Source organism: Magallana gigas, chromosome 3 (genome assembly GCF_963853765.1).
Source record: "Magallana gigas chromosome 3, xbMagGiga1.1, whole genome shotgun sequence".
In the NCBI taxonomy this organism is placed as follows: Eukaryota; Metazoa; Mollusca; class Bivalvia; order Ostreida; family Ostreidae; genus Magallana; species Magallana gigas.
Genome location: NC_088855.1, coordinates 54,279,798 through 54,294,413, shown reverse-complemented (window position 1 = coordinate 54,294,413; position 14,616 = coordinate 54,279,798). Strand labels below are relative to the sequence as shown.

Genomic DNA, 14,616 nt, shown 5'->3' with positions numbered 1-14,616 from the left:
TAACACTTCACGATCCAAAATTCTAATTTTTTTTCAAAGGTTTTGAATTTAGAAAACTTAGAGAATAGTCATAATCAAAACATACTCACTCAATGTGACTATTTATTCAGAGAGTTATTTTAAAATAAATTCAATAAATATAATATCAAGAAATTAAGGGTGACAATTATGTCCCAGTTCATTGTTGTTCTTGTTTTTCTTCTTCCTAAACAAAGAAAAAAGGATGAAAATGTTGATATCGTCTTTTTCCAAAAGTATCTTATGTATTTCTTGTGAAATAACTGTTTACAGTGTTTATAATTTTTATTTTCTTTCTTTGTAATTTTTTTTTATTATTTTTGATAAAACGATAGATATACCATTGATGCTGATTTAACTTTGAAGCCATAGCCGAAGAAATTGACAAACGCGATAATTCATTGGAAGACCTATTTTTAGTCCAATGTAGAGAAAATCAAATATTATAATTATTGACCTCCTTTGTCACGTGAAGGTGAATACAACGTTTGATTTTTCTAGATTGTTGGATATCAGCCAATCATAGAACTAGGAATTAATCAATCATATAAAAAATTATGATTATTATTCTACTCAAAGCTACTTATTTAGAAATAATACCAAATAATTGATTGTTATAATGGATACTAGTTATTGTTTAAATAGAAATAGCGACAATATAATAAAATGTACTGTTTGTTGGGTTTTTTTCAAACACTAACCACGCGGTTTTTGCTTTTCCTTTTCCACAAAACTCTAGCAATGATGAGTCCGGCGATTAGTATTAGCAAACCAAACCCACCAATAACTGTTGGCACAACAATGGGTGCTACAGAATAAAAATGTCATTATACAAATATACTTATTCAATAATGATTTTATAAGATTATCATTATTCTAAAAAAAAATTATTCTTGATTATTTTAATTTGCTCGGAAGGTTTGAAGGATTTGAAAGAACCTTTTGAGGATAAAGAATCCTTGTCTTCTTTTGATGATTGTCGTTTTGAAGAATTTGGATCGGCGGTGGATTGAACAGGTGGGGTCGTTTTTGTGATTTTTGGAACAAGTGTCGTTGGAATTGAACCTGTTAAAGAAAATTATTCTCATTAAATCCATAGTACAATGTATTTATCAATTCTGAATCGGGCAAAGTGTTATTCCCTGAGAAGAGCAAAACGATACTTTATAGGAAAAGCGCACATTTGCTAGCATTGGTGTAACTTTGGTTTACGATGTTACTAGTATTTTAAAGTTGACCCTACTGGTAAGGTAAGGTAAATCGTAAGCGAAATACCAGGACGCGCTTATCTAACTAACCAGTTCTGGAAAAAATTGGTCACAACCGTAAACTATTTAATACGCTTAAAATATTTTGCGACTCCATATAAAAAAAACCTAAATTTCAAACCCATTGTATATGTTGCCTTTAACATAAAAATCATCGTATTTGCAAAAATCATTTCTTAACAATTCATCAATAATGAGGTAATTGAATTTTGAACAAAATATGAATAAAGACATTTAATTATGAAATTTTGTTTCAGAGCAGATTTGATGTCGGGAAAAGCAATTCGTAATTTGTTTCCGCTAATTATTTCCGCTAATAAAAGTAAACTTTTATAAAGTTCAATTTTTTTTATATATTTATTTTTAATAAATTGAAAATTAAGTATATCTAATATGAGCAAAAATTAGTTATTTTATTTTTTTTACTCATGTTATATCCTTTTTGCTTACAAGTGGTCGATTTCCAAACATGGACCACCAGGGTTGCTGTCGTGGATGTCTGTGGGTACAATGTATTCCCCCATTCATTGCTGATGTAGAGCAGGTACCCCGGCCCTGGGGACACAGGTGTCCAAATCCTGAGTGTATCACTGGAAGCAGAGTAAACGACACCCCCAAACGATGACACCGTTTCGTCATTCTGAACAGCTCCAGAAGCTGGGAACATAAAACCACTATTGTAACCTGTATCTGCTTTAATCTGAAATAAACAATCATTTATATTTCAATTCAAAAATCTTATTAGATTTAAATGAATAAACGTCAACTGGTGTATATAGTTGTACGTAGAAGAGACAATTAAGATACTTACTCTGACAATCAGGATGTCGGTAGCTTGATTATAGGTTGTATTCAGTGAAATCTGTGATTTGCTGTTTTGATTCAGTGCATATGTTAATGTAAACATATTTGTTATCCGCCATGCTTTAATTTTAATCAGACCACGTGACCACGACTCACTTGCAGAACCCCAACCATCATCAGCAGAGAAAAGTTTACCTTACAAAAGGAAATGCCACATTAGTGTTTTACCATGACTTGTTTTTTACGCTGTTTTTGTGATTTCAATTTTCAGTTTAACTATAACACAAAGCGCTAAAGGTATATTGGACTGAACATAATCATTTCTAAAAACAATATCATAACATTACCTTTTGCATGTTAGAGGGAATAAACAAATAATTTTGTAGTACATGTTTCACAACAAGTTGGAAATTCTGTATTATGCAAAAAAAGGTGGATTCACTACCGTTTTTACTGGAAGGCGCCCATATTCTGACATGACTTGTGTTGTATCCATATATGACGCCTCCCCAGGAGCTTGTATTGGGGCCAAGAGCGGTCATGGAACCTGAAAGACAGAGCAAAGCGGAGTTTCACCACACCTGCATTTATCTTCTATCTATGATAGACGATGTAATAGCAATAAAATGTGTGCACTTTCTTTCTTAGTTAAATGAGTCATTGTTGCATACAACCTTTTTAACAAGTCTGGTGCGGAACTGATATACGGATGTTCTGAGGAAAATCAACCACTTTGATGATAAATACTCACCTATCCCGTCCGATAGCCATTCTGTACCGCTTTGTTGTATTTGGACCGTGACTAGATCTGGTATGGTCCCTTGGTTGTGGGCAATTTCCAAAAAAGAACCGCTCACTTAAAAAAAATACATTGTCAACTCACGGGTTAAAAGAGGATGGATTGTAAAAAGGAAGTAAAACAAAATGAATTATAATAAGTTAAAATGATTGGAATAGAACATTAACACATAGCTTATAGTAACATTTGTATAAGAAACTATTAAATGTGTGAAAGAGACACTACTCGTTGTAAAATATGTAACTTGTATTTTTTATCTTTAAGAATTATGTAAAGAAGGCCTTACCTGAATTAGAGAGGGAAATCCAATTAGATTCATACGTTGGATCGGGAAAATCACTTGGGCACCAGACTAGAGCTCGAACGCTTGCACGCCTTGCATTCTGAAATACGGGGCCACGCCAAGAGGAACCGCCTAATTGTTCCGTAGAAAGGCAAAAAAATAACGTTTTATAGAATGTAACCTTTTCAGTTAAGTTGAAGACATGTAAACATTCACGTCACTTGATGACTCACAAAGCATTAATTTATCAACCATTAAAAAAGGATTTATATGAACTTTATTTCCACACTATATAGCAATATATAACAGTTTGAAAAAATCATCGCAAAAAATGTATACAATTAAGAATTCTGTAATACGGTGCAAACAATAAAGATTTTTTTTTCTCTTACGCTTCAAGACTATGAAGGTGCACAAGACCGTGACTGTTAAGAAGGGAGACACAGACTTCTATCTGAGCTGGTATAACATGGATTTACTAGTATATTCTACATGCACGCAGTGATTTGCAATGGAAAACAAAATTTACGAGACCCATCGTCAATCAGATAATACGTCAAACTAATATTATCGGTTTTTGGGGGGCAGTTTGTATGTGCGTGTGTTTTTTTTATTTTGATAGAGCAACCCCAACTTATATCACTTTATATGCTATCATAATAAATTCTAATGACTCTGGACGTCAACTCTTTTTCATCCAATACGTTTCGCCTTAATATGTAGCTGCTCGCAGAAACAGGGTTAAAGATATGGTCATGAAATTGTGTTTCAATTATCATTTTAATTAAGGAGTTACACCGGTTAACTGAAATGACACATGATAATAGAAACATTAAAATTCATGATAGGTCGGGGTTTGCTGGCGGGCCGCTTGTTCGCAAAGTTTACATGGGATTGAATCGAAATTGGACATTAAAAGTGTGCTAGGCCGAGCATCAACTCCAATTGTTTTTTTTTTTTTTGAACAATTATATTTACCAGTAATTTATCTCAGTTAATTCGATACACAAGGGCATGCTCTTCGTCTTAACAGTTTCTAAGGCGATGCAAACTATTGACAAACAAGTGGATAAATAAGGACGATCAACAGTCTCGTTTGAAGTCATCTTTTCGTAAGTTCTATGGTCGATACAACGACCTTGTCAGCAAATACAATCTTACAATGGGTCGCATGCTGAGTGACGTTTTCATGCTAATTATAAGACTATAATTAATCAACTAATTGTCTACGGACAATTCCTTTTTTTCCACGATTACGACAAAGAGCAACGGCGGGTTTGACCGGTCAGCAGAGGATGCTCACTCCTCCATTGCCCTTTGATCCTACCTCTATCTTTTTAGAGGTTCGTGCTGCTCTGCTTTGAATTTGTATTTCGTTTTATGGATTTTTGAGATGGTTGACAGTTTTTCATTGTCATTTTTTCACGCATACATTTGGCATTCGATACTTTTAAAAAATTTCCAATTTTAATAATTGATAAAGTACATAACATTAAATTACATGCAATACAAAAAAAATAAATGTTCACCGAAAAAAGCAATAGGTCTATCACCCTCATAAAAGATATATTGATCACCTACACATGCCATTAGGCCCGTTACCCTAGATAGATACTAATTATCAACTTTTTTGAATTCGACATTTTTAAAAGTGAAAATTGTATGTCGTTTGAATAAAAACGAAATATTTACCTTCTTTAGTTGTTTATTCTATAAAACTTTTTTTTGCATACCATCGGAAACCAGCAAGGGATTTTAACCGTAACCATACCTGTGTATATTATAGTCCCCGAGGGATATCCATCTTTAGCCTTCGGTATGAACAGGATAACTTCATCTTTGTTATATTTATACACGATGCCGCCGTAAGTTCTGTTGATGTCATCATCCCTCTGTGACGATCCGATCCCAGGAAAGTAGAAATTGGTCCAGTTACCGGAAGATGGTCGGATCTGCAGCTCAACTTTGGCGGGAAATTCACCGCACTCGTGTTCCAGGGTGACGGAGGATTTCTGTGTCTGGGCCTCAACCTCTGTCCATGGGCTAACAAAGTGGGGCGAATTGACGCATCGACTGAATACTCTGAAATCTAAATGTGAAAATTTAAATAAATTGATCAAAATCAAACACTGACGCGATCTCAAATAAATTGACATCATTTTTTAATATTAAAAAGAAACCACCTACCATAAACACAGCAGCAAACTAAAGAAACTAACACGGTTTTCCTGAACATATTCTCCATATTTACTTCATTAAATTGAAGTAAAAAATCATTATTCAGATTGAATTTTATATGATTTCATATCTTTAGAGTTTAGCATGTGTCATCCCCTGAGACTTTGTACAAGTTCACAACAAACTTCAACACTCGGACACATGCGGCGAGCAAACACTTGAAAAGTGCGATAATTTGGAATAGCAAGTTAAGGTAAATCACATAAATAAGTATTGTAATCTTGGATCTGGGGATTTTAAAGAAGAGTGAAGATTATCGTTGTCATACGCCACACAACACATCTCACACGCTCCTCTTGTCCGGCATTATTAAATATGGGGGCATATTATTACATTTCTGATATGGATGGTTTCTACTGGTGGGAGATAAGGCTGTTTGATTAATGTTATCATACAACATAGAGTAAACGAGCAGGCAAAGACGAGGCGAGGGGGTGTTTTATGAAAAAGACCCGGATCTGTCTGTTAAGGTGGCCAGTATTCCATTAGTTAAGTGGCAGGGATACACAAGCACCCTATCTATCCTTTGTCCCCTCTTTATCTTATTCTTGTACAGATAACAAATTTATCATTCTTTGGTATTCATTATAATGAAGGTTCATTTTATATTTGGTTTGATGGTTCATTGTTACTTTCATCATAATTAGAAGATTAATTGTTACTTTATATTTGATCGATTTTTCGTCTTTGAAGTTAATTTTTTAATTTCAGGTCTCCTTAACATTCGGCAACCCCCCCCCCCCCCCCTAAAAAAACCCAAAAAACCAGCAAAACAAAATGAACTTGAAATGAAAAGCAGTTTTTTTTTTCTTAGAAAGTGTATAAAGTGCATAATTAAGATGACCTGCAATTATGTTTCTCTGCTGTTTACTTTCTTACATGCCAAACATGTATATCAATATAATAATTTGACTTACAAATAAATGGTTTCATGCTACAAATGAATAAGGCAATAGACAAACAGTTTAGAAAACAGATTAGTTTTGATTTGCATTTTATATAAATATTTTATGATCAACAAACTCAAAAATATAAAGACCTGCTAAAAATAAAACGTACATTGTAAACCTTTATATAAAATACTGATTGGCAAAAATATACACATACACAAACTATAAAACATTCGTTATATTTTTCATTAAGAAAAAGTCAAGTACGGTTAATCACAAAATTACTTGTTCATTCAACTGTTCAATATAGTTTTTATATTTGTAACATATTCAAAGATTGATTTGAGATTGTAACGATGAAATCAAAACTGGTCATTTTCTTGCGGGGACACCTAAAAAAAGAAAACAAAAATATATTTTCACATATCTCAAATTAAAAAAGGAGAATACAACGTTTCAATAAGCGGTTACCCTGGTTTGGCTTTTATCCGATGAGTTGCTTTGACAGAGACAGACAGTGCATGCTATCAGGAGGATAAGCAACAACAAGCCGCCCCCGCCTAGAAGCCAGATGACCGGAACTGTCAACGATCTGTCGTACCAACTCTCTGTGTGTAAAACAGTGGAATTACAAAATCAATTGAAACAGGGGATCTAAAGATCGAAGACTAATGCCATAGAACAAAACTTATTGGTCAAATGCAATGAAATCCTGGTGTATCTCTAGTGTTTAAACAATTTTATATACTAACAGTAAGCATTTTCGGTATATTTCAATAATGTTTTAACATATGTTTGCGTAATGGAGTTGATTATAAAATGATGATTACAAAAGAAAGGTACAGAACTCTATTTCCAATATTACTTGCCTTTCTTGTCTTTCTGGCGAGCTGATGTGTTCCCTAGTCCCCTGGCTGGGGGTGAGGTGGTCTGTTTGTTGAAGCTCCCAGTCAATGCGGTTTTTCCCCTTGTTGCGGCGGTTGTTCCCCTTGCTGTGGCGGTTGGTGTCCTTGTTGCGGCGGTTGTTCCCCTTGTTGCGGCGGTTGTTCCCCTTGCTGTGGCGGTTGGTGTCCTTGTTGCGGCGGTTGTTCCCCTTGTTGCGGCGGTTGTTCCCCTTGCTGTGGCGGTTGGTGTCCTTGTTGTTGATGTAGATTGCACAGTGGTTACTTTTGGTGTTGTGCGTTGATTTTTAGGAATCAGACCTTCAAATTAAAATAAAAAACTAGTGTTTTATTCATGCTCTACGTCTTAGATTTTCTTTGATAAAAATTATTAGGCAGATATACAGCAAAACATTGTTAAGTTTGTTATGGAACTCTTCGTACAGATTTGACCCGCTTTCCACACCGACACCTTAGCGACAACAGATTCAGAAGATTGCACGTGATTTCCCCTGCCCCATTCATTGTTGATGTACACCAGGAAATGTTGAGAGTCTAACTTTGGATGCCATAGTCTGATTTTATCTGTGGAATATGCATACATTACACCTCCGTATTGTATTGTTGGGTCTGTGTTCTGAACTGAACTTATCCCAGGAAACAAGAATCCTCTGTTGTCACCATCAGTTGGGGAAACCTGGGCGCGATAAAGAAACGAGTGCAGTTACAGGTGATTTGTCATGTCATATATACATGTACCAACATGATAAATACGTAAATCATGCTTTATTAAAACGATTCCAAACTTGCCGAAAACAATCTAATTTAGCACCCTCAAAGGATATACTGTAGTATTCTAGTTTCTAGTTATAAATGGTCTAGATACAAAATTACATCAACATTAGCTTTTTTTAACACAAAAAAACTAATTGAATGATATTTGATTATATCATAAATTTTTTTTGCATAAGAAATAACCCCCCCCCCCAAAAAAAAACGTTTAAGATGAAAAAAAATGTTTGACTGTAAATTCATTTGTTAAATTTTATCAAATGGACGAGTTAATTTTTACCGTGAAGTATACGATATCTTTATTAACATCAACTACTTCTGGAAGACTGACTTCTAAATCAGACTTTGAAGAACTTTTATTGATATTGACTGATTTACTCCGTATGTTCATCAGATAGTTCCAGGCATATACTTTCACCTGGCCAGATAAAACAGCACCATGATCTTTTGGTAATCCCCATCCATCCGTCGTATTAAATAAACTTCCTGAAAGTTATCAACTTTATCCCATTAAAATGATAGTTATTTAAAAGACAAAGATAAAATTGGAAATTTTATTTACATAAAACTTTCTTCTAAGATCTGTTAAAGTGACAGTTGTCTGGCGTCATACCATTATCCGGAGCCCAGATCCGGATTTTACTCGAGTCGTATCCATATATTAGCCCACTTCTCCTACTTCCTTTTTCTGTGGAACTCATTGAACCTGAATTTAATTTTTTATTTAAGATTTAAAAAATTCATGCAATTTATAATGAAAAAATATATATTATTTTTTTACGTCAGTGACAATAAATCAACTACATGTACGTATTGGAACTGTAAATTTAAATTTAGAATAGAAATTATCTAAAAGTATCGTGACATGTTTTCGCCTCCTACATTTAGAATTTCAATATGCAAGAAGAGTATGTCAACATACAAAACAATTATGTACTTAATGTAATAATCAGAGTTTAATTTTAATAGATTCGGTATATATGACATTATACATGCAAGATGCAACATAATCAAAATCACTCGTGACTTACAAATGTTGACATTAAATCAATAATACATCTTAACCATGGTCTTATTTGAGTCAGCATGAAAGTTACACATGTAAACGTGTATGAAATTATAACATATGTACTAACATGTTAGGTAATTGTGTCTTCATGCGAGATAACTTTATTTACATACTGGATATAAATATAAATAACTGAAGGCACATGATCACATATTTAAGCATGTTGACTTAATTAGTCGCATAATGAGTGATAACGTTTGAGATGAATGTTATGTTCATCATTTTGTTTTCTTTAGTAATGGTGAAACAACAGCACATTATTATTGATAATTCATTACAAACAGGAATGTTCATAATTAAACCAAAGACAAGACGGGAATTTTCCACCCAAAAGACACCAGTTTGAACCATTTGCCTTACAACTGGTTAATAGATCTTTATGAAATGGAGAAGATTAATTTAGTTAAACAAACAATGAGTCTTGAGATATTTTAATACTTATCAAAATATAATTATGTGTATTTGACATGTACAGGGGATCTGTGGTCATATAAACTTTTTAAAAAATGCAAACATGCAGTTTGTCTGCAACATTGTAAGCAGGTTCTGTTCGCATGGTGTGAACTCGCTTAACCCTGAACAACGCATCTTCTCTGCCACGTGATATACATTTCAATAAGCATGTTCGATGTGATCCTAAAGGCCATTATCCATATATTCTCTTCAAAGACTTTTTTCATCTTATTTGTTCTTCGTTTGATCACTGGTGTTATTTGCGTGTTTTCTTCGACTGGTGATAATAAAGTGGAGGGGAAAAAATACGTTTTATAATAAATGAATTCATTATAATCTACTATAAATGTAAAACCGTATATTTTTTCATATATATACGGGTAAATAAAGAAATATCGATCGCTTAATTAAAACTTTAATTAAACCTTTAATTTAAACCGCCGCTTTGAGAGCTGTCGTTAAGCTTTAATCTATGACGTCACACAACCCATTCCGGTTTGTTTTATCAACATACAAATCATGATATTTGCTCAATATGACAAGTTCTTGAAAATTTAGTACAATATCTGAGACCGTTCTTTTACATTTGACTTTTCACTAAATTACAAACCAACGTTCAAACACAGCTTGTTTTATATTTTATTCTAAAAGCGTTTTATTCAGAGCACTGTATATATTGTATATGTAAACCAGACCGGAATAGATGGCATGAGTCAAAATAATTATTTTTTTTAATACAAAACATTTCTACACCATGCCAGTCTTCAGTAAATACGATTTCTCTGACTTCAAACGTGCATTGAAGCTTAATTATGTAGTTCGTTTTCAAAACAGCATGACCACATGTAATAACTTAAACCACTTTTATTTATTAATATTAATAAAATATATTTTTGATTCTCCTTCCCCTGTAAGGCGATAAACAATGTAACGTAATATGTTAATTCAATCTACATGTATTTGACTTGTTCCTTTGTATATTGTATATTGTATGAAAGCCTATCCATTCTATTCATAAAAGTACACGTTTATAAGCTAGAACAAAAATATATATTATAATAACGCTGACGTAAGGTCTTTTTATCGTCAATAATGCGTCGATCGTCATTATAAAATCAAAGTTGTTAGCATTAAACCATTCTAGTCAATATTAATATCATACAAGTAGACAAGTGGAATAATCATACTAACTTACCAGTGACGTCAGACACCCAGTCACTTGTCGATGACCCGTGACGTAATTGCACGATAACCATATCCGGTGTTACTCCTAAGCCATGACTTATTTCTAGAAAACTTTTACTGAAAACTAAAATATTAAACAAATTATGTGCATCCAAACATTAACGATGCATTAATTTTACAGAGTGAATAAAATCAAGTCATCGATTTTGAAAATATTTATGTTTTAGACTAAAAACTATGACAGTACTGATTTTGAATGATAAGTTATGTATTTCTGATGATACTTTTTACCAAAGCAGTTGTCAATCAGAATAGAAAACTAACCGTTGATATCCGTCCACGGGGATTCGAACCCCGGAGGTGGGAGGTTACAGCGACACCACGCACGGTACCGAACCCCCACCAAATTCTCCCTCACTCGATTAACGCCCTCCCAAGCCCCTACAAAAATAATTGCATGATATTGACCAATAAAATCGTTTGTTACTGACTAACAGAGCCACTAGAAGATGACCAACCGATTAATTAGGTTTTGACCAAATGAGTCAATTACTCTTGGACGACATATTAAATGCTCCGATTTTTTAGCTATTACAGTATCGACAATTTTTGTTTACAAACCAATTATCTTAAAAATTATACACTTTTACCTAAACATATATACTAAAAATCGGTCTGCTTTCAATGTTAGAAATATTCAAAGTAAATAAAAATGGTATCTTATGGAAACACAAAAAATAGTTCATCATCAGGAGCATGTTAAGAAAATGAAACCGTTTATTATTTTCCACAATTGATAGGTTTTATTGAACCCGCATAGTAAGCATCGATTGTAAACAAAAAGAACTTCAGAAAGATTGGTGAATAGATGTACACAGGTTTATTTTTGAGTTGCATACATACATTTGAAATTCTATTCCTTTTAATTAGAGCGAATTTCAAAGTTGTAATATAATCACACCGCCTCGAAATCAAGGCGAATTTAAATTAGGGGCAAAATAACACGGTACCCTTTTTAGTTTTGTTTTGTAAAACTAATACCGTGTATCAATTTTTAATTGAAATATAGCTTAATTGACCTGAAAAACTACCGCAATGTCTACAAATGTATTATTACACACATACTCAGCATAACCATCAGTAAAAAAAAAATCAGTACACAAAATTTTATTATTGTTGTTTCAATCTAATCCATTGTAATCTTCAAATAAGTTTATCAAGGTTCCGTTTTACTTTTTGATTCAGATTCTGTTACAAATTGCTCATATTGATAAAGATGCAAAAACATTATTCTTTTAAATTGGAATGTGGTGATAACGAACAATGTTCGAAATCAAAAGTCCAAAGGAAAAATACAAAATAGGAGCAGTGCAAAGACGGACCTCTACAAAAATTAGTGATAGGATAAGCGTGTGTATATATATATGTATATATATATATATATATATATATATATATATATATATATATATATATATATATATATATATATATATATATATATATCAGGCTTGGGGTAATGCTAAATGTAATGGTAATGCATTGCAATGCATTACATGTTTTCAAAGTAATGCTAGTAATGTGTAATGCCACAAAATTAGCATTACAAGTAATGCTAATGTAATTAATTACTTTCCAAAATCTAGTGTAATGCTGGCATTACATGGCATTACTTTGCATTACTATGCTTATTTATGCATGTTCACTTTTAAAAATGTGATGAATAAATGAATAGTTGAAATTGAATTTGATTAAATTTATTTTTAAAGAAGAAAGAAATAATTCTTGAGATAAAAATGTTTTAATTGTATTATTAAAAAAGTTTTTAAAAAATTCATTTTTGAATTGTTAATACATGTATTACTAAATAAAACAGCACAACTTCAATACATATTTAAGAGTGTTGTTATTAAGAGTTTTTAATCATTTAAACAATTTACTCCAATTAGTTTGCACTTCAATAAGAAATGTGTCAACAACACACTATGCCCCTAGGATAAAATAAGTATCAAAACAATCTATTGTTATAAGAATTAATAATTGCAAGTTTTTTAATAAGTTTTAACAAGTTTAATAATTGCAAATTAAGTGCTAAACACCCCAATCCCCTTCCCTTCGCTATGTCCCAATAGAATAGGAGACAGACATGCACCTTTAAAAGCAAAATGAATGCACTGTCCATCCATGATGAACTTGACATAAATATCTCTTACAATATTATAACCCATTTGAAAATAATTTTACTTAATTATTCTCTCTCTCTCTCTCTCTCTCTCTCTCTCTCTCTCTCTCTCTCTCACTCTCTCTCTCTTGTCTCTCTCTTGTATATTAAGTATACTGTACATTAGTTTGGACTGATAGAAAATACAAGATTCATGTATTTTTTCTATTATTGCACTTAATATATCCTAAGATAAAGATCATCAAACAGTACTTTTCAGTCCAAGCTTTTTTTAAAACATTTATTTAGTATTATAATAGCTGGGAAGATTGTCAAACTAACAGGATGCAGATTAAATATGAACCCTTTGAAACTTCGATCATAAAGTGCAACAGCAATCTTTTGTCTTAAAGTGTCCTCAGTAGAAAGAAATACGATTAAAACACCTTATCTTAAAAAATATAACTGGAAAAAGCCATCCGTTTATGAATTAATACAATTAAGTGTCCAAAATTATAAAGATTTGTGTAATCTGGGGAAATATTTCTATTTAGCTTTTGATAACCGCAACATTATTTTCGTGTTCACTCGGCCGAGGATTAAAATGAAAAGGCCAAGAGCGCATGCTCAGGAATAAATAAAGTATCAGTCATGATGTATAGAAAAAAAAAATCTGGAAAAATTGGATATTTTGTTAGATTTAAATTACCTAATTTATTCTCAATAACTGTATTTATCTGTAAGGGATAAATTTGATTATTCCAAAAATTGTTTTTTGTTATGCATGTAATTCTGTGTCTCTATTTCGTATCCTACACTGGATCATGCTAAATGTCTATGAATATCATTTTACTTATGTAATACGTATGTTGTTAATAATGCCACAAGATGATTATATATTGAGCAAATAAAGAATGACTCTTGTATAGTCATTGAATTTGAACCTGATACTGAGCATGAACCTCTAGATATGTTTTTATTAGCTTTGCTTTTTTAAAACAAAGTAATGGTAATGGTAATGCATTACTTTACTCATGTAATGGTAATGTAATGCATTACTTCAAGAAAATCAAGTAATGTTAATGGTAATTTAATGCCCAAATTCATGAAGTAATGGTAATGTAATGCATTACTTTACAATGTAATTCGCCCCAAGCCTGATATATATATATATATATATATATATATATATATATATATATATATATATATATATATATATATATATATATATGAAAACAGTTCTTAAAGAGAGAGAAAATCCCACTGACGTTGTTTTTGCTATGAGGTTTAAATTACATAAACACAGTTTAAGATAAGGTTTCCTCTGTGATCTAATATCGTTTAGGTATTCAAAAGGTAATTGTTTTCTTACACATTTTATAACAATTTTTTATTAAAGCACGATGTAATTTCATGCCTTAAAAGTATCCCGTTTTGATTGGATGACATTTAAAATCGCACATAAATCTTGAAGTTCGAAATTTTCATTGGATAAAAATTACGTCCAATCACAAACTAGGTAGGGATTTTTACTTAAACTTTTTTGTCACAAACTTAAATCAATTTATTTTGGTTTTTTACACCAATGCTTTCAAAGTTTTGAATGCCAAATACCAAGTAGACTGAATTGCCAATAATAATCAGACGCAATAAAAGGTTTTTATTGAACATAGCCGGTCTGTTATCTACCAAATTGTTTTTTCGTATCTGTTGGTTATAAGGTGTACAAAGATTGGATACTGAATGCTAAACCTAACACCAAGTTCATTTAT

General features: G+C 32.2%; 2 protein-coding genes across 2 annotated transcripts; both read right to left on the bottom strand.

The window, feature by feature from the left end:
* Positions 1 to 83: 83 nt before the first annotated feature.
* Positions 84 to 5,725, bottom strand: LOC105332038 (uncharacterized). The gene is made up of 10 exons (XM_011434465.4): positions 5,360 to 5,725; positions 4,944 to 5,261; positions 3,176 to 3,304; positions 2,842 to 2,946; positions 2,536 to 2,637; positions 2,098 to 2,285; positions 1,737 to 1,986; positions 958 to 1,083; positions 720 to 826; positions 84 to 205 (listed from the first exon to the last, which is right to left on the bottom strand). The coding sequence occupies exons 1-10, from the start codon at positions 5,415 to 5,417 to the stop codon at positions 179 to 181; spliced, it is 1,410 nt and encodes a 469-aa protein (XP_011432767.3). The 5' UTR covers positions 5,418 to 5,725; the 3' UTR covers positions 84 to 178.
* A 1,436-nt stretch (positions 5,726 to 7,161) lies between these two features.
* LOC105332040 (uncharacterized) lies at positions 7,162 to 11,246 on the bottom strand. The gene is made up of 8 exons (XM_066077898.1): positions 11,234 to 11,246; positions 11,005 to 11,121; positions 10,691 to 10,804; positions 8,587 to 8,679; positions 8,254 to 8,459; positions 7,626 to 7,878; positions 7,388 to 7,502; positions 7,162 to 7,261 (listed from the first exon to the last, which is right to left on the bottom strand). Exons 1-8 carry the CDS (start codon positions 11,244 to 11,246, stop codon positions 7,162 to 7,164), a joined length of 1,011 nt encoding a protein of 336 aa, XP_065933970.1.
* Positions 11,247 to 14,616: the final 3,370 nt, after the last annotated feature.

Coding starts and splice junctions, on each gene's coding strand:
- LOC105332038 (XM_011434465.4), bottom strand. CDS start 5,417: ATGGAGAATATGTTCAGGAAAACCGTGTTAGTTTCTTTAGTTTGCTGC. Junction 2,638..2,841: donor ATGGCTATCGGACGGGATAG/GTGAGTATTTAT, acceptor TCTGTCTTTCAG/GTTCCATGACCGCTCTTGGC. Junction 1,084..1,736: donor TGTTTGGAAATCGACCACTT/GTAAGCAAAAAG, acceptor TTTCTTTAACAG/GTTCAATTCCAACGACACTT.
- LOC105332040 (XM_066077898.1), bottom strand. Junction 10,805..11,004: donor CCCGTGGACGGATATCAACG/GTTAGTTTTCTA, acceptor TTAATATTTTAG/TTTTCAGTAAAAGTTTTCTA. Junction 8,680..10,690: donor CTGGGTGTCTGACGTCACTG/GTAAGTTAGTAT, acceptor AATTAAATTCAG/GTTCAATGAGTTCCACAGAA.